Source organism: Aspergillus niger (genome assembly GCF_000002855.4).
Source record: "Aspergillus niger supercontig An02".
Taxonomy (NCBI): Eukaryota; Fungi; Ascomycota; class Eurotiomycetes; order Eurotiales; family Aspergillaceae; genus Aspergillus; species Aspergillus niger.
Genome location: NT_166519.1, coordinates 3,589,085 through 3,607,648, shown reverse-complemented (window position 1 = coordinate 3,607,648; position 18,564 = coordinate 3,589,085). Strand labels below are relative to the sequence as shown.

The window sequence follows — 18,564 nt, the reverse complement described above, 5'->3', positions numbered from 1 at the left end:
CCAGCCGGGTGCATCCTCGTAATTTGAAGGATCAGCGAAACAGACGAAGCAGTCTTCAAACCTGGCTTCTTTGAAGAAGCCATCCTCGTAGGCTAGGAGAGGAGCAATCCTCCACCGTGGGCCATCGTGATTTGATGATTCCGTAACATTGTCGGTGATCCCTGAGTTGCTTTCAACTATTGTTCCATTGCTGGCACCATGAACTCTCCTGGCTAAGAAAAACCCTCGCTGGCGGTCTTCTACACTGTAGCTCCATGTCTTGATTGTTTCCACGAGATTTGATATTTCAGCATCTTTTAGACCTCCAGCTGGTGACACAGCTTCTCTAGTCTGACCGGAGTTACCAGCTTCCTCGGTCTTCTCAAGAAGGGCCCAGGAAGGGCTCGAGTGCAGCGCCGGAAATGCGAACCAATAGTGAAATTTGTATTTCTTTAGATCCGCGTACGACAAGATGAAAAATGACGCAAGCAAAGAGGGGCACGAATAGATAGTGCCGTCGCATATAGCATCCCAGATCTAGTATGTCTACAAGTCAGCATAACTCTGATTAGCCCATAAGTGTGTGCCCAACCGTTTTCGCGGACTGCTGAAGAATATGTGCCTTATCGATGTTTGAGTACTCTTCAAGTGTATTGACATTCTTGATCAATCCTTCAGCTCGATAAAACCCAGCCGGTGTTCTGGTGACCAAGCGGCTTGTCAGTATATCATTGCTCGTAAACATCCAAGCCCGCAGTAGATCATAACTCACTCATCGCTTGTTAGGGCGTTCCCATGTATCTGCATTCGACAGGAGGCATTAGGGAGGTCTGTAGGTCGAACTTCATAGAGACCTAGCACTTTACGGGCAGCATCGTCAAGCTTGTCGTGATTGATCTTGAGTGATGATAAAGCCGTATAAAACGGGAACTCTATATCGGAAGCGAACGGAGTGTAGCGCATGATTGAGCTCATCTCCTCTTACAACTGGGTTGAGATGTCGGTGCGTTCCTCGGGTGTAGAGGAGCTATTTGAGTAGGACCATATTCCACGCTGAGTGAACTGATCTTGTGAGTGTAGCGGTCTAGAACAGCGTCCGCACGATTCTTGTGCTTTCACTATATACTCGAAATACCGTAGGGGTGAGGGGACCCTAAGCGCGTCTGCTGGGGAAGAGGGGGTGATCCGTTATCTGTGGTGGGGCAAGAAGTCACAGGGCATAGAATCATTAGTAACTTGGTTACCCCACCCTCTGGATCAAGATACGACCTAGCCTTGGTACGACGTGTCGTATTTGATATTGCGTGGTGCACTCCGCTAGTACTTGGTATGTAAAAGATAGAAATAACTTATCACTTGAGCAGTAGGTACAGGTTACAGTGTTCCTTACTACTGCATTGTATAGATACGTGTCGCTACGCAGTGGTCCTGCTAGATTGCGCTGCCGGGACCTCAACGGTATTAACCCCGACTCACGTCTAAGGTAGATTAGCATGCAAACCACCTCTGGCTATAAATATTCCCAATACAATAACATCATGACTATGTGTAAGCTTCATATGAGACTCGCTTTTGCGATATTGTTAGAATGTTGACACGTCTCTGACTTTCGCTGATTACGTCATAAGATGCTTATGAACGTTCTGACCAGTGGCTGTATTGAAGTAATTTCATTATAAAAGCCTCACAGATGAGGTGTGGAAGGATAAATGCATATTTACAGAGACCCGTATGAGGACTAGCGGATGTGAGCCTTGTGACGCAAGGCCGCAAAGTTCCCTCCTCTGTTGGTGTAAAGACATTTGCAAAAAAAACTGCTAGCCAAGCGAGATAACAGAATCAATAATAGTATATCCACCCACTCGTAGATGCCGTGTACATGTGCAGGTAAAGTCAGTTAAGCGGAGAGTTCAGAATACGGATAGAGTAGGTCTCCCATCACACGCAAGCTCGCTTCGGTTAACCAAGTATGTCAGTTTAAAGAAAACAGAGCGTGCTTGTATAACTTGCAGGCTGATTCGTGCTCCATGAGGAATAATGTGGTCAAAAATCTCACGATCGGTCAGAAGCATAGCTTTAATTGCCCACTTCAGGCCTGCGGACGAGAAATCCTCCATTGTCCAAGTGACGTTTGACATCGCTGACAGTATATTCACCTCGGTGGAACTGTGAAAGTTTAGATAAGAAATTAGCCAACTAAACGGGTTCTCGACCGGTTTGAACGAAATTATTACTTACCATGCCAGCGCCTAGGGCGGCATCAGTCGTAGTATTTTGGAAGACTTCTGCAAAATGTTCGGGGTTTCCAGCACCGCTGGAGGCAATCACTGGTATCTTAATGGCGGCTTTCACATCACTGATCAATTCCAGATCAAATCCGCTGTTGCTTCCGTCCTTGTCGATGCAATTTAGCAAGAGTTCACCAGCACCCATTGCTTCAACCGCCTTCGCTAGTTGCCGGACGTCGAGGTCTCGAGACTCTCTGCCACCCTTGATAGTGCATTGGTACCAGCAAAACGTCTGGCCAGCAGCATTCGGGTACTTTGTCCGGATTGTATGATGGTTGGTATCTTCTGGCCCGTCCACATAGACACGTTTAGGATCCACACTCACGACCACAGCCTGGTTACCATATGCTTTTGATATAGATTCTATAGCCGTCTTGCCAGTCAGCTTTTCGCCCCCTTCATAATACTCCTCTGCTGCGATAACAGCATCCGAACCGATGCTGACTTTATCGGCACCAGACTTGAAATACATTGTCGCAACATCAAGGGCTGAGACGTGAGTGCCATCTGTGTCAATAGTGTCCTTGATACCGCCCCCGATAGTCAGCGGTACGAAGACAGTTTCTGAGGTCCTCCTGAGGATTTCCAGCATGGGAGCATCTGCAACAGGACAGTTTCTGAAGGAAGTGATGTTCAAGAACGTCACCTCATCAGCCCCTTGTTCGTAGTACTTCTTGGCCATGTCCACGGGCTTCCCTAAGTTTCTGACTTGGCCTCCTGTATCTACCCCGTCCTTTTCACGAACATCATACTGGTCCCCTTTCGTGACGACGAGATCACCAGAATCATTGGTGCGAACATCAAGACAGGCAATGATTCTACGTGTCAGCCCATCTTTTTTGTCCAAGGAGAGCGACGCTTGCGGGGTAAGCATTTGAAAGCGATCACCATTTAGGAAGGCGCTAATAGTCCGTAATCCAGCCTGGCCACTTTTCTCCGGGTGGAACTGAGTCGCGAAGACATTCTCTCGTGCAATAGCACCGACAAATTCTTCTTCGCCGTAAGTAGCTGTGGCGACTGACCAGCCATCCTTCTCAAGGAGCCCTGGGGTGTAGAGAGCTGCGTAGGAGTGGACGTAGTAGTATTTGCTGCTTGGGACTAATCCGTAGAAGCTCTGACTATCCGCAGACCCAATTTTGGTGTCTATAGCAGAGTTCCAGCCTATGTGGGGTACACTCTTAGTGTCGGGATTGAATTTCTGCATCCGCATCGGAATCAATCCCAGCCCCGGAACATCTGAGTCCTCCTCAGACCCTTCAAAAAGTGATTGTAGACCAACACAAATTCCCATGAATGGCTTCCCGGAAGCTATGTGTTGCCTGATCGGATCCAAGTAGCCTCCCTCTGAAAGTTGAGATAAGCAATGGCCGAAATGACCGACACCTGGTAGGATGAGCTTCTGTTAAACAGTTAGCGCAACATTGTGTGGTTTGTAATATCACTTTGTTTTACCTCTGCATTCTTCAGATCACTTGGAGACTTAATCCATTCCACCTCATAGCCGACTTTGTTGATCGCATTGACCAGGGAGCGGACATTTCCGGCGACGTAATCTAGCAGATGTACCGTAGGCATTGTGGCATGTGTTCTACCAATGTCTTGTGCAAAAATGCTCTGGAAATGTTGAACAGGGGTATAGGTCTCCGCTGGTTTGAAGGCCAGTCTTTTTGCGGCCACTCCCAGCAGTAGGTCTTCGAAAATAAAGTCTTGAGAATAGAAAAAGTCGCAATTTGACTTGGGACGATTATTCTTCTTCACCCCACCATGGCTGGCCATGCCGAGCTGAGTCATTCGCAACAACCCACTTTTAGTTAGTTACGTTAATTCAGTAGGTAAGTATATCTCCAGTTATGATATTGCTCTCTCTCCATAACGATGTGTATATTCATTACTCCTAAACTCCATCTTGCTCTTTCTTGCTTCCTATAAAGCTTTCTTGCCCTTCCAAAATTTACCTCTTTAAAGGTATTTTTGTAGTCTGACTGTAATCCCTAGCTCATTTCTCTTTCACTCCCTAAACCCCGATCCGTATGTTCCGCCTTTGGTACCGATTAATGCATTTTATTGCTGGTCAATTGGACAGCGGGACCCAATAAAACCTTGACCGCCTTTGCCATGAGCATTGAAAGCATTGATTACTACGTATCTATATCCCCCCTCCCCACGCCGCATGTTTCCCTACCTGTAAGCAGATACTAATATTTCCTTCCTCCTGAGCCCAGTTGGCGCCTTACCTCTGAGCAGCCACCATTTAACTTACAACATTTCGTTCCACCATGACATGCACAGCACGGGAGCATCGTCCGTGTTTTCAAGTCACACAATACAACTGCAGGTGACTACAGTACGTAAACAGCTAACCGAAAGATAGCCTTGTGTTAAGCCCAACAATTTCGCTGCTGCGTCGCTGGCAGCACCGCGATAGAAGTGAGCAGAAACACCCGAACTCTATAGGAGCCGGCCGCAGACATAGCCGGCAATATACATCTATATACTGCATAGCGTCTTAGTACTGCAGATGGACATGTGCTAGAGCGGATAGAGCCTAAATTATGAGCTAAAATACACTCATATACAGCTTATCTCCGAAGTTCTTTAGTCCCATGACCTAGGAGTATGCAATCTGTACAGATATTCCAAACCTAAATCTACTGATCCGAGTAGCACCCATATCAAGGTTGTACCAACCTACTTAAGTATGCCCGGAACTCTCAAGATAAATGAGCCCTTTTCGAGGCTGTCAACAACATATTAGCGATGACTGATGAATTGCTGAGGGAGTGCCCGTACCGGAGAGAATTGCCTAAGTTTTACCCCGGCCGCATTCAGAATCGCAGCGCTCTTCTATGGTCAGCGAAATGACAAAGTGAGGGCAGCACAGAGCATACATCGTTATCCATATTATACCCTTGCGAGTATACGACTTCCGTTATCCCAACTTGTGTAATTTTGACGGTACATGTCAAGCAAGGGCACCTGATCGGTTTGAGCAATGTGCCGTGCATCTCCAGACGTTCGGGGATTGACGTACGTGTCACAATAGAGTATTGCACCCTCTCGTATGCGCTCTCTTCCGGCTTCCAACAACGCATTCTCTTCGGCATGAAGGCAGAGGCAAGTTGATAAACCTACACCTCCACCCTCACCACGGTTGCACCTTGGACCTAGCCGTAGTAAGTGTCTAAACATTCAATCAACAGAACAATATGCAATCTTTAAAGGTTTCATACAGCCGCCCTCATTGCAATTTCTAATGTGCCTTGGGGTCCCATTATACCCTGTACTTATGACACGACGATCACGGACAAGCACGCAGCCCACCCTTCGCTTCATGCAGTTACTTCGCTGAGCGGCTAAAGATGCCAGCTCCATAAAGTACTGATCCCAATTGGGCCGTAAGCGCTGCTCGTCGGCAAGATTGAGAGCCTTGAGAGCCGCATGCAGTTCATCGAATGACGAAGAGGAATTAAACAGTCGTACTTGTGCCCGATCAGTGAGATATGCGCGTCCAACATCTTTGTCGTAGAGATGTCTGTCGTTCCATAATACAAATTTCTCCAAAGACGGGGGTTCGACCAGCCTGTTTCGGCATCTACAGATAGTGTGTTAGCTTAGCTACGATGCTCGTAAGGTTATCAGGGATCCAGACCTGTCCACAAGTCGCTTCCATCTCAAGCTCACCGGCGCATCAACGCTAACTAGAAGGAAGAATGGGCGTTGAAAGAAACGATCTAAGATAGTAACATCCCAGATGTCCGTTGTAACCCAATGTTCTTGCCATCGTTTGGTTACGAAGTCTAAGAGGGCCTTAGAGTCCTCAAATATAAGGTGCGGTGGTGGACTACTGTCATCCTCTGCAGACTCCAGCGCCTGTAATTGGCGATCACCGTCGGCTCCATCAGTTACCCGAGGGGAGTCAACATCTTTCAATTTGAGAAGCCGGAAACCTTCCTTCTGGATTAAATAATCTGCGACGGCATGCTTCCCAGAACATATGGCTTTGCCGCATACTATTAGCATATACTGAAGACTCCAAGGCACGCTGCTTGGCAAGATGCTAACCTCCGCATAGGCCTATTAACATGATTACCTGCCTGGTAAAACCAGTGTAAAGTTGAAAGCCAGTAAGAATGGATATGTGCGCGCCCCTGAGGTTGGGAGAGGGGGTGGATCCTGGGTTGGAGAGAAGGGCATGCAAAGGTCGGATTGAGCTGGGCCAATTGAATACGTAGGGAAATTTTCACATGTACATCTAGGCACCAGGTACGGGGTGCCAGGAACAAGAACCTGTAACATATAAACGGATTGATACACACATAGATAATTACCCGCTCACACCCCCACTTTCGCTCACTGAATTTCGATCAAGTTGCGAACCAAGGCAATATATGCTTGGGAAAGTAGCGGCTCAAGTAGCCAACTGGTATGATTTTCTCTCAAGAAAGGGGCAAATTGCAGTGTCAGTAATGATTTCATTCAAGCCCGTGCTATGCACCCCCGTGGAGCTCTCGGCGATCACCTAAGTATTCATTATCCAGTATTGCAAGTAATTATTTGAACACTTTCATCATTTCGATGCATGCAAGGCTGTATTCACTGATCTGTAGGGAAGTAATAGGAAAGTGCACGCTTTTCTTTAAAGCCTAATGAAGTTGAGGCTCCCGTGTTATCCAGTACGTATTTGGGTACGTAGGAAGCCTTATTCTGGCACCTATCTATACGCGGAATGCCATGTTTCTCTGTAGCCCAAAAAGAAAGTGGTGAACGCCAAATACTTAACTACATTGCAGGCCCATGGACTTTTAGCGCGTTTTCGTTCGGCAACGCTTCTTGTTACAGCTATTACTCTTGGGCAATTTGCAATACACACGTTTACCTTTGCTTCCTGGCCAACAAAAGCACGTACCAGAAGATAAAGTCAGTACCATGATTTGGGAAAGTTAAAGTATCTAAGCAAGCAACCTCCTCCGTAGTACTCTATACTTTCCACATCTGGCGTGAAACCACGTGACCAAGTGCGCTAGCTCGCCACCACGAAGACTGTTCCCGAACCGCTCCCCAGGCTTTGATCATACCCTTGCCATGTCCTAGAGAATGCACTGATCGTTTAAGATTGCCTTGTTTCTGTCGAGTTGCTTTCTCTCGTCATATATTGGTCTTTTCCCTTTGAAAGTTATACTGATTAATTCAGCTTTGACGCCGTTGTCTCCCGCACCCAAGCCTGCGGGCATATTTCTCTTTCAAGGCCCTTTTCCTTCTTTGCGTCTTTGCCTCCCTAAGTCTTGTCCGCTTTGGTCGTATATACTATCTAATGCCTTGATTGCCCCAAAGCTGTTGAAGTGCGTCAAGGCTGTTCTCAACGACTACGTGAAATCATATCCTTTGAGCTCGGTCGCAAGCGCGAATTAGATGGATCGCGGTGTCTTTGATATTGCTTGACATACTGGCAAGGCCCGCAGAGCTTTATAACTCACATCATCTTACTGCAGACTAGTTGGCTTAGTCTCTGTATTCACCAGACTTTACACCTTGTTTGTATGCAGTGATTCGAACACTGGCCGTGCAGCACTCAAGACGCTTCTTCAATCTACTGAGTTCGAGCAAAGCCCTCGATAGATACTGGGTTTTCGATCTCTAAGCATTTGAGACGAGTGAGGTTATACGTCATAACTGTCATCTGCAATTTGCCAACCGTTCCGATTGTTGCTTGTTATCATTTGTCTGCCTTTGTTCTCGTGTATCTCTTGTGAAAGTGGCACCCCTCTATTGATCTAATTACATTCGCAACACCATCATTGACGTGCAATTGAATACAATGTCATCCTCTGTTCACTTCAAGTTCAAGTCTCAAAAGGAGCCTTCAAGGGTGACTTTTGATGGCACCGGTATCTCTGTCTTCGAATTGAAAAGAGAAATTATCAATCAGAGTAGACTGGGTGACGGGACTGACTTCGAGCTGTCTATCTACAATGAAGATACTGGAGAAGGTTAGTAGCTTCTGGAAATTGATTGCCCTGGTTTTACCGTTCATATTCAACTTTGGGTCCCCCCCAAATTCCCTTCCTTTCTCCCAAAATCCCGTCTGGCAGAGTGGGAGCAGGTTCGTGGTCGAAGTTAAGAGAAAAGATCCTTACGGACTGACCGTTTGTTTTTTGGGACAGAATACGATGATGACACCAGCATAATACCGCGTTCTACGTCCGTCATAGCTCGGAGATTACCTGCATCACGCCCGGGTAAGGGTGGTGCTGCTCGTTATGTTTCCGGGAAAATGCCAGTCAATGCGCGCAGTGCCCCCCGTAATGAACAATATCCCTTGACTCGGGCATCTCCCAATACTAGCAACGGTGTTCTAGAGCTCAACAATGCCCAGACGGAGGAAGAGAAGATCAATGCACTCTTCAATTTGCAAGCAAACCAATGGAAAGAACAGCAGCAGGAAATGGCAAAGTAAGTGTGTCTATGCGTAGTGAGACTTTTTTCTCTCCCCTCTTCTGGTATTGACAATCTATCTCCCGTATAGCGCTACCCCTGTTCCATTCGGCCGTGGAAGGGGCAGGCCTGTGAATGTTCCTGATCACCCCCCTCCCCCCGGCTACCTATGTTACCGCTGTCGCGAGAAAGGCAAGCTGCTTTGGCATAACTTACTGAAAGCGAAAACTAACGGTGTATGTCTAGGACACTGGATTCAAGCTTGCCCCACAAATAATGACCCAAAATTTGATGGGAAATATAGAGTTAAACGATCAACTGGTATACCTCGTTCGTTACAAACCAAGGTTGAGAAGCCGGAATCCCTCACCCTGGACGGCTCAAACGAGGATCCAAGGAACACAGGTGTCATGGTCAATGCCGATGGCGATTTTGTCATAGCCAAGCCTGACAAGGCAGCTTGGGAATTATACCAGGAGAAAGCCAAAGCCTCCGCAGCAGCCGCGGCAGAAGCGGCAGCAGCAGAGTACAGCAAAGAACTGCAAGCACGTGGTTTAGAGTGTCCGATTGACAAGCGAATGTTTTTAGAGCCCACGAGAACTCCATGCTGTCAAAGAACATACTGCAATGATTGTATTACCAATGCATTGATCGAGAGCGATTTTGTATGCCCTGGCTGTGGAACGGAGGGAGTGTTACTCGATAACCTTGCCGTTGATGACGAGGCTATTAGCAAGATTAAAGAGTACGAAGCTGAAAAGGCTGATTCGAAGAAAGAGAAGGACAAGCAACAGGCAAATGACATTGGTCCGGGCATTGACAAAACAGCCATTCAAGGCAAAGGGCCTGTTGCAACAACGGAGTCCTTGCCACCAATTCCGCCTAGTCAACCTGCTTCTAACAAAAGACCTGCAGAGGATGAAACTCCGCGTACCGCTGTTGGTGGATCAAGCCCTAGTTCATTGTCCAAGAAATTGAAGACAAACGACAAGGCCGATTCACAAACTCCACAGGCTACTGGGCCTGTGACCGGGTTTCCAGCTTTTCCATTCGGCCAGCAGATGCCGTTCGGGAGTTTTGGATTCATGCCGAACCAGGGTATGCCTGCGATGCCATTGTCTGATCCTATGAACGCTATGGGTGTTCCTTCGTCTGGTGGCTTTCCACCTAATATGGATCAGTCGTGGAATCCCATGAATGCTATGAATTTTAATCCTGCCCCAGGAATGTATGGCGATAATGTGAACAGTTATGCCACACCGAACCTTTACAACGGCGTCGGAGAGCCATCTATGAATATGTTCCACATGCCCCAAATGATGGGACTTCAACCAAATTCCGGTCTTGCGCAAGGTCCCGGAATAGGTCGATTTTCAAATCAACAGAGAACGACGTTCAGTACGCCATTTGCCAGGGAAGAAGACACGGCTTATTTCCGGCAACCTGTTAACCCACAACGGCACCAAGCGAGACACAGGAGGATACGGCCAAGTGACTATCGAGAACTCTAAATTGGTGTAGATGGAAGTCACTTCAACATGCCCGCGGTTGTTAGGTCTCAGGTCCTTCTTCTCCCGATATATCTTGCTTTTCACCCCACCCTTTTCTGTTCTTTTTCATCCCTGATGTTCATCGGCGTTCACAGCTGCTCTTTGATTCATTTGTCTTGCGGGCATGTGCATGTTGCAGGCCTTGCCCCTTTGAATTTTGCACATTGTGGGAGTTGAAAGGAGGTGGTTCCGGCTCTAACGGGGTTGTTATTTGAAGGTGCAATTCAATGTACACAATGTAATATTAGCGCCACATAAACAATATGCCTAATAAAAAGTCCAGCTACTACTGATGCGTTCAGTAGGTGCAAAGTGGTTGTAGATAAAAATCTTCATGAGGCCTGCCTGAGTCCAAAGCGGCTCCGCCATTAGGTATCCGTATATAGGAATCGCCTTCGTGGAATTGAGATATGTCGGCCACTAAACCAGGGCCTTAATCAGACGACATTCAAAATCCAATGCATTACAATGTTTGGGAGGCCTTTGGATACCCTTGAGTATATGATCATCCGTGGGTAAAGTTATCCGTCGCTATCTACACGCATAAGCATCCGAGGGTTTTGAGAGGTTCTATATAGTCTACTTCTCTCAAATGCTATTTCCTATGGAAAGCTACGTCTATATGAGCAGCATAGACGTACAACTATTCATAATTACCTACACCGAATTGCCTTAGGCGTCTTATCAGATGACAAGAGTAAATTCACTAGTCGGTCAAATACAAAGTAGTAAGCTACAGAGTACTCCGTACTACACCATGCAGTATGTTCGGCCTGACTAATGGGAGCCCCACATGTCAGTTTAGTACTCCGTGGTAACTACCTAGTCTCAGGAATTCACGGCAGACCACCCCAGTTTATCCCATCCCTAGTTACCAACCAATTTCTAGTACATCTTCAAGCGACACCACATCTCTATACCGGCCCCTCGTCATTACATCCTTACACTATCGCGACTGTCAAAGAAGGTTTCCACAAGATATTTAGTGGACCCAAGATTTTATACGTATTTTCAAGCAGCGCTCACCTGTTCCGAGAGATAGCACCCCTAATCTTCAACCTAAAAGATCCATCATCATGGCCAAGTCCTGGAATCACAACAGTAGTATCCGAAATCAGCTGCAGTGTACACTCGACATGCATCCCAAGGCTAGCGTGCTTGCCAGTTGTTACAGCGTCAAGTCCTCCACTTCCGTGATCGATAGTTTCCACTACTGCGCTACCGCGGGGGCCGGTACGATGTCCTTTTATGCAATCGACCGTTATGGTCTAACCTTCCTAACTACGTGCTAACTTGTCACCATCTTCCTAGGAACACAGTGGTATCCCTGAGGTCCCTTCGGGGTCAAAGGCGTCTCCAAGTCCTCCCTTTGGACTCTCCATCGCTCCAGGCATGGGGACTAGTTGGCCGGGTAATATATTACCGGAATATAAAGGGGAGGCAATGCATACTATCCCGGAAGAGTGTGAGAGGCTCTTCTGTGACATATTGTCTGCGATCTTCCTTGGTGAGAGGAGATCCGCTGGACAAGAGTCACTTGGGGTAGGTGCGTCTCAAAGCCGGCCGAACAATAATATGCCGATTGAACAGTGGTTTGAGCTGTTGGATTACACCAGCGACACTATACATCGAGGATTTGTAACCAATGCGAGCGGCGAACCGACTTTATTTGTTTTCCTTGCAGAGAAAGCACTCGGTCACGGTCTGAAAACAGGGTATGTGCACTAATGTTCTCGTCTGATTGTAGACGAGGTATAAACCCGTGGATATTACTAACATACTGTCATATTTGTTCCCGAAAGGTTGATTGCCCTATTTGAACTTGCTAATATATCTGCTTTTGGGTGTCCCCGAATTGTGGCATGTGTACCTCGTTCGCACGATGCAGTTGAACTAGAAGCTGTAAGGAACCTCGGTTGGTGCGGATTCAGTTTGACTACATTGCAACCGTGGGGTGCTGCAAGAGACGTCGAACGCTCGCTTAGCACTAAATGGCTTTTCTTGGATGCGGAGGTTTAGCTGTCGGCAACCAAACAGGTAGTTCAGTTTTTTGAGAACGAAATCGACTTAAATGATTATTATACCTGTATTGAGATCGACTTATGCTTCCATTCGCTAGTATGGCCGAAAATGGCTTCACTTTTGTAGGTAGCACATCAGTAGGTATTCGTAATCACTGATTGTCAGATGATCATATTAAAACTCATTCCGGGCGCTAGATCGCCAAGGAGTGGGTGATGACCTCAGTATGATACCTACCCATTTCCAGATACCTCACTATACAAATGCCTCTTCCTCTGATCCAGAGGCAACCGGAATTATGACAACAACTCGCAACATCCCGTAATTAATTCTTTAATGCTCTCGCCGTTTTGTTGTTACGCGTGCACGCCTACCCACGTACTTCGCAGGGCAGATCCCATATACAAGGCTCTATGTTTCCTAAATTCTTGCTCCGGCCATCTTTCTTCCGTGATAAACAGCGAAGCGTGAGGTCCAGGGTGTCATCTTCGGAAGCAGGACCCGGACAATCTGTGAAGCCAAGTGATGCCAATTATCTGGAGGGCCATATCTCATGTATCCGCTGTTCATGCTGTGCAGCAGATATATGCCTGACGTCGCAGATAATCAGCAAAGGGTTCACGGGTCGCTACGGCCGTGCCTATCTTGTGTCCGGCGAGCCTTCGCTCGCCCGAAAAGCTTCACCTACTGATACACTTTTAAACACGGTGATACAGCAGCCCGTGCCACGGAGACTGGTCACTGGTGCGCACACAGTAGGCGACATTAACTGTTCCGTTTGCGGAAATGTGCTCGGCTGGAAATATATCGCTGCCGAAGAAGAGTCACAACGTTACAAAATCGGCAAGTTCATCTTGGAGACCGAAAGGGTTATGATATCTTCTTTTTGGGAATCATCCGACGTTGTTGAATCAACATTACTGCCCGCATATCCCGGTTCTACTGAGGTTGGACATGGCCAACCTCCTAACAGTATAGAATTTGATAGCCAGAACGAAGATGAATGCGAGGACTTATTCTCTGGAATCTGGACCCCTGGGTTGGCCGTACGCCGAAGAAATCGCAAACTGCCTGAACGCCGATCTTCTCTATTCGGAATCACAGCCCTGTGATAATGTTTTATGCTCTTGCGTCTAATGAAACTTCATGAGATCATGTTCGATGAAATATCACTCAACGGCCCGCATCTTCGGATTGAGTTCAGAATGGGCAAGGTAGCGTTGTTTATATGAAACCGCCTTGCCTTGTGCACCAGACGGCTCTAATTCCTTAATCTTTTCACCTTTCCTTCTTTATGAATATGTTGGGAGTTACATTCATCGGTAATGTTTATAATATGTGGTATCACAATAGATTTCACAGACAAATTGGTGGCTACTGCTGTATAATGCGTAGATATCTCTTCAACCTCGCTTCATTGGGTATCATATCAGAATTATTGCTCTAATCCTTTGGGTAAATGCCAGCATGAATGATCATTTTCTCACGTGAGTGCTAGCTGCCGCAAAGGGTTGATAGACAGAGCACCCGACCAGCCACGTTGATGCCTCTGGCGATCAGTATACCCAGGTTCATTCAAGTTCATCGCCTGCTCGTGCTCTCTTTGTATCGCCTCCCGCGCCATCTTCCGGAGCCGATCGTTTTGCTACAGTGTCACTCTTCTGTGGTGGCTTGTTGCTCGCAGGTTTTCTTTTAATGAACGCAGAAAGGTCATTTGCTTCTCTCGTGACAGCATCGAGATGAGCCTTTTGCTCCGAAGGGGAATGCCCCATAATCTGACCCAAAATACCCTTCAGCACCGTGTTGTCTGCATCGCTATTCTCGATAGCAGATACTGGCGGGTGTCGAAGATCGACGAGCTGTCAACGTTCTCAGTAACTGTAGCCGAAGCAAACATAGTAGGAAGGGATCGCGTTAAAGAGATTTGGAAAGAAGGTCGTTGCTTACCCTTTGCTCCATGTCAGCTATAATGTCTTTGACATTTGCTATTCTTCTCTTCATAGCGGTCACCCTGTCCTCATCCAACGAACTATCGTCGACCAACTTCTTCTGTTCTTGATCCATCCTTAGACGGCAACTTTCAATAGCCTTTTCCATTTGAGCTGCGGCCTCTTTCCTCATTTCCTCGTCGACCGGCTCTTTGGGGCTGGTGTCCTCTTGGGAGTTGTCATTCTCATTCTTGACGGAGCCAAATTCTAGAGCAAGGGAAAGCTTGTAGTGACATTCTGCAACAGAAGGATCCTCCATCGGAAACAGAGACTGCCTTAATTCTAGAGACGTCCTCAAGTCCGTCACCGCGTCTTTGAACCTTTCTGCCTCCAGTGAGATCTCGGCTTGTAAATCGTAGGTATCCGCGAGACGTTCCTTGACGTGTTTGAGATCTGGAGGTAAACCTGCGGATTTCCCTTTGCCAATTCCTTCCTCTATCGTAGTCATCTTTTTGTGGTATAGTACACGTGCCAAGTCAAGAACTTCAAAGGCATTGGCAAAGTCGTCTTCGTCATCGGCCGCAGCTTCCTCGCCGTCGGCCTCGTCTTCCGAATCCGAGTCGTCAAAGTTTTCGTCACCAGTAAATTGGAAGTACGGCTTAGCTGGAACATCACCAGTATTTGTCTTCTGGGCTCCTGAGGATCTCTCGGGTGGGCTCTGGGCTACAGCTTTCTCAACGATGCCTGCGGTTGTGGCTGTTGCCGCAGCGGATGGCCTCTCAATAGACGTGCTGCTCGGCTGTGATTCTCCAGCTACCTTGGACCCAAGCACATCGCTCTTGCTGACGGCAACGTTGTAGAGGGCTTTTCCGTAAGCGAATAGTAAGTCTGCATTTTCGAGCGCTAATTCTCCGTTAAGCTCTGCTTGAAGTTCCGTGGCCTCAGAGTACAGCTCTGCAGCGGCGTTGTAATCCTTGATGGCATCTTTGGCGGCAGCTTGCTTGATAAGGTCGTCCAAGGATGGTTGAGTCTTCGTACTATCGTCATTCAGGGATGTACTTGGTTCCATTATGAATTTGTGTGGCTGATGGTAATATAATGGACGAGGAATGAACCAAGAACCAACCCGACAGGGAAATCCCTCCAAATGGCAGGGAAAAAGATGAGAAGGCGCTAAAGAGGGAATCAGGGTGAGAAGAGAATGTCACGAAAGGGCGCTGGCGGATTTAATGGTGCCTTTTATCAGGATAGGCCTGGTGTGATGATCAGTGCATAAGTATGGAAAAGAACGAGGATAATGGCCTTGTAGTTTGTCGCAAAAGTGGAACAAATCGCGTGGGGGACGCGCGTGCCGCCATCACCACCACCACGACGCGTTCTTGCTTGATCTACTCCGTACGTCAATGCCTCATCTAGGTAGGTAATGGCTAATCAGTCAACCGGTATTGGCAGGACCACCTTGTACTGACAGCGGAACTTAGTTTACTTAGTTTTTTACTCGCCCTCTCCATTTCCTTGAGTATTCCCTCTACATCTATTCCGAGGAACTCTAAGGGTTTCTTGTCGTGACATTGTCCCCGCACGGTATCCGGCCGTTAGACGCGCATTCGACCAAGAGCGGATTTGCAATACCGGCGTCGAAGTTACTCACGATCTGCCCTCTCAATATGGACTCGGACCCCGTACCCTCATCATCACCCGGATTTGGAACACCCGCCTATCCTTTCCGAAAAAATAGACCCAATGCGCTGCCAACGAGGACATCGGTCCTTCCCATACTGCTTCCTCCTTCGACACTTCGGCCTGTGGCCTTCCGTACCTTCACGCGCAAGCATAATCTAACAATATCCTCCTCTGCGCTTCAAACACTAGCCACCTTTGTGGGGAAGAATTGTGGCTCAGCATGGCGCGAAGAAGGTCTCGCAGAAAGAGCACTCGATGAAGTGGCTAAAGCCTGGAAGAAAGCTGGCGGTGGCGTCATTGTCGATGAAGGGAAAGGCGCCTCACTGAAAGCCATCCTCCAGACTTTAGAGAGCAATATGAGTGGGGGAAGGGTTATCTCTGGGAAGCACGCCACGCCAGATGAGGTCCCTTCGAGAACAACAAGCCCAGGCCAAGGAAACAGACGCTCTAGGGCCGATCCGCAATTGTATGCAGCGGCAGGGCTGGAAGGAGAAGGTGCAGCAGAAAATTCTGACGTACCCTCACACCCGAGACATTGGGTTAGGGTTATCGAGGCTTTTGATATACCGCGATTGACCTATAATGCGGATAAGAGATACTTCGAAGTCGCAAGATCAAGGCCCACTCTGTTCCCTCCATCCTCTCACAGGACCAATCTGTTTAGGGATCGTTACAATGTTATCCATCAACGTCTGCTTCGGCATGAGTCATTCCAATCACCGTCCGGTCCCTCGCGTATCTTGCGGAAATCATCATCTTCTTTAGCGGTTACCCAAGGCTACAAGCTCACACCAATCGCGAATTTACTCGGAAGAAATGGCACATCACACCTTATTCTAGGTTTACTCTCAATGTCCCCAACGGGGGACTTGAATTTGAGCGATTTAACCGGGAGTATTTCTTTGGATCTGAGACACGCGCGGATGGTGCCTGAAGACGGAGCCTGGCTCGCTCCAGGGATGTTTGTCCTCGTTGATGGGATATATGAGGAAGAGGAAAATGTTAGGGGGTCTACTCTAGGCGGCAATTCCGGGGTCGGGGGTGCCATTGGAGGAGTTTTTGTGGGCGTTTCTATATGCGGTCCTCCTTGTGAGCGACGGGAGACATCTCTCGGGATGAACAACCAACAAAGTGGCAGAGAGGTCAGTTCCAGTGGGGGGCTTGGATGGATTGACTTCCTGGGAGTTGGAAGTGAACGTGCGCAGGGCCCGCGAATGAGGCATATTGAAGCCAGCTATCTACGAGGTGTACACGGAAGCGCTGAAGGCGACCGCCGGTTAAAGGTGGCTGCTTTGGGGGAGGTTAATCTGGATGATATGAGGACTTTAGATGCGTTGAGGAAGGTCTTCAGCGTCTATCACCACTTGCCTTTGGAGGAGCGTCCAAGCATATTTGTCCTGACGGGGAACTTCGTGCAAAAAGCCATCATAAACAGCAGTGGCCAGGCGGGCAGCATCGAGTACAAAGAACATTTCGATGCTCTCTCCTTGATACTGTCGGAGTTCCCTTCGTTGTTGCAGCACTCGACATTCGTATTTGTTCCGGGCGACAATGATCCATGGCCGTCGGCTTTCTCAGCTGGCGCCGCCTCCCCAATCCCACGCCATTCGATTCCAGAATTATTCACTACTAGAGTGAAACGAGCATTTGCTACTGCCAACTCGCAGTTGGACTCCTCTCAGCCGTCTGGGCCTCCTGGGGAAGCGATATGGACTTCAAATCCTTCCCGCCTTACCCTATTCGGGCCTGTCCATGATATTGCGATATTCAGAGACGATATTTCTAACAGATTGAGACGAAACGCTGTAAACCTCTCACATGGCGCCGACACCGCGATGGCTGAAGACGCGCACGCTTCTGCCGGGGAAACCGACCATCTCGAACCTCACAGCCATAGCCCACAGACAGGCATAAGCTCTAGTCTAGTCCCGAGTACAACCCTTTTCGCTCGAAGGCTTGTGAAATCGATTCTCGACCAGGGCACTTTGTCGCCTTTCCCGCTTTCTTTGCGACCCGTTTTGTGGGATTATGTCTCCTCCTTACAGCTGTATCCGTTGCCAACTGCAATCATTCTAGCAGATCCAGAGGCCGCGCCGTTTTGTATAACGTATGAGGGCTGCCATGTGATGAATACTGGCAGGCTTGTTCCGGAAGGCGAGCTATCCTTTGTCCGGTGGGTTGAGTATGATGCCATCAAGAATCGAGGCAGGATACAGCAGGAACGCTTGTAGCTGGGAAGTACGTAACGGAACTTATGCACTAAGTGCTAGAAACAGATATTTAATTCTTGCGAGGTTAGGGACATGGTGTTATGTAGATATACATTTTTGTTTTGACGTACGATGAACTATTACATTCGCATCATGCAATGAACGGGTATTGTTGTAGGACAGAATGGAAGCGATTTTCTTTTTTAAACACTCGGACTCCTGAGGCATACCTCCACACCTCATTAGGCTATATTCTTTACAGGACTTAGAATTTAACCACAATTAGCACCTGCCGAATCGCATGCATGCGTTCGGCTACCGCGGCAGCTGGCATAATAGGGAAGCCCCAAATCACAGAGCTCGACCTGTAGACACTGTACAAGACGCACATGACGGTCAAGAAAACAAATACGTTTCAAGTGGAAAAATTCTATGCCTGAGATGCACTAGTTCAGGCAGTGGTCACAAGCGA

At 47.9% G+C, this 18,564-nt stretch overlaps 8 protein-coding genes across 8 annotated transcripts; 4 read left to right on the top strand and 4 right to left on the bottom strand.

Moving 5' to 3' along the window:
- Positions 1-942, bottom strand: An02g14900 (uncharacterized protein; the record flags this gene model as incomplete). The annotated part of the gene is made up of 3 exons (XM_001400582.3): positions 1-516; positions 572-680; positions 752-942. Coding segments are annotated over 3 exons (816 nt in total), but the record flags the coding sequence as incomplete, so codon positions are not given.
- A 1,113-nt stretch (positions 943-2,055) lies between these two features.
- Positions 2,056-3,842, bottom strand: An02g14890 (uncharacterized protein; the record flags this gene model as incomplete). The annotated part of the gene is made up of 3 exons (XM_001400581.3): positions 2,056-2,145; positions 2,218-3,666; positions 3,720-3,842. 3 exons carry the CDS (start codon positions 3,840-3,842, stop codon positions 2,056-2,058), a joined length of 1,662 nt encoding a protein of 553 aa, XP_001400618.1.
- Positions 3,843-5,092: 1,250 nt separating this feature from the next.
- Positions 5,093-6,351, bottom strand: An02g14880 (uncharacterized protein; the record flags this gene model as incomplete). Its single annotated transcript, XM_059746826.1, has 5 exons — positions 5,093-5,243; positions 5,299-5,431; positions 5,498-5,859; positions 5,917-6,265; positions 6,330-6,351. The coding sequence occupies 5 exons, from the start codon at positions 6,349-6,351 to the stop codon at positions 5,093-5,095; spliced, it is 1,017 nt and encodes a 338-aa protein (XP_059605754.1).
- A 1,731-nt stretch (positions 6,352-8,082) lies between these two features.
- Positions 8,083-10,210, top strand: An02g14870 (uncharacterized protein; the record flags this gene model as incomplete). Its single annotated transcript, XM_059746825.1, has 3 exons — positions 8,083-8,254; positions 8,429-8,717; positions 8,791-10,210. The coding sequence occupies 3 exons, from the start codon at positions 8,083-8,085 to the stop codon at positions 10,208-10,210; spliced, it is 1,881 nt and encodes a 626-aa protein (XP_059605753.1).
- Positions 10,211-11,385: 1,175 nt separating this feature from the next.
- On the top strand, positions 11,386-12,268 carry An02g14860 (uncharacterized protein; the record flags this gene model as incomplete). Its single annotated transcript, XM_001400578.3, has 3 exons — positions 11,386-11,489; positions 11,569-11,964; positions 12,052-12,268. 3 exons carry the CDS (start codon positions 11,386-11,388, stop codon positions 12,266-12,268), a joined length of 717 nt encoding a protein of 238 aa, XP_001400615.3.
- Positions 12,269-12,684: 416 nt separating this feature from the next.
- Positions 12,685-13,383, top strand: An02g14850 (uncharacterized protein; the record flags this gene model as incomplete). Its single annotated transcript, XM_001400577.1, has 1 exon — positions 12,685-13,383. One exon carries the CDS (start codon positions 12,685-12,687, stop codon positions 13,381-13,383), a length of 699 nt encoding a protein of 232 aa, XP_001400614.1.
- A 459-nt stretch (positions 13,384-13,842) lies between these two features.
- On the bottom strand, positions 13,843-15,268 carry An02g14840 (uncharacterized protein; the record flags this gene model as incomplete). The annotated part of the gene is made up of 2 exons (XM_001400576.3): positions 13,843-14,130; positions 14,219-15,268. 2 exons carry the CDS (start codon positions 15,266-15,268, stop codon positions 13,843-13,845), a joined length of 1,338 nt encoding a protein of 445 aa, XP_001400613.1.
- Positions 15,269-15,866: 598 nt separating this feature from the next.
- On the top strand, positions 15,867-18,113 carry An02g14830 (uncharacterized protein; the record flags this gene model as incomplete). The annotated part of the gene is made up of 1 exon (XM_001400575.1): positions 15,867-18,113. The coding sequence occupies one exon, from the start codon at positions 15,867-15,869 to the stop codon at positions 18,111-18,113; it is 2,247 nt and encodes a 748-aa protein (XP_001400612.1).
- Positions 18,114-18,564: the final 451 nt, after the last annotated feature.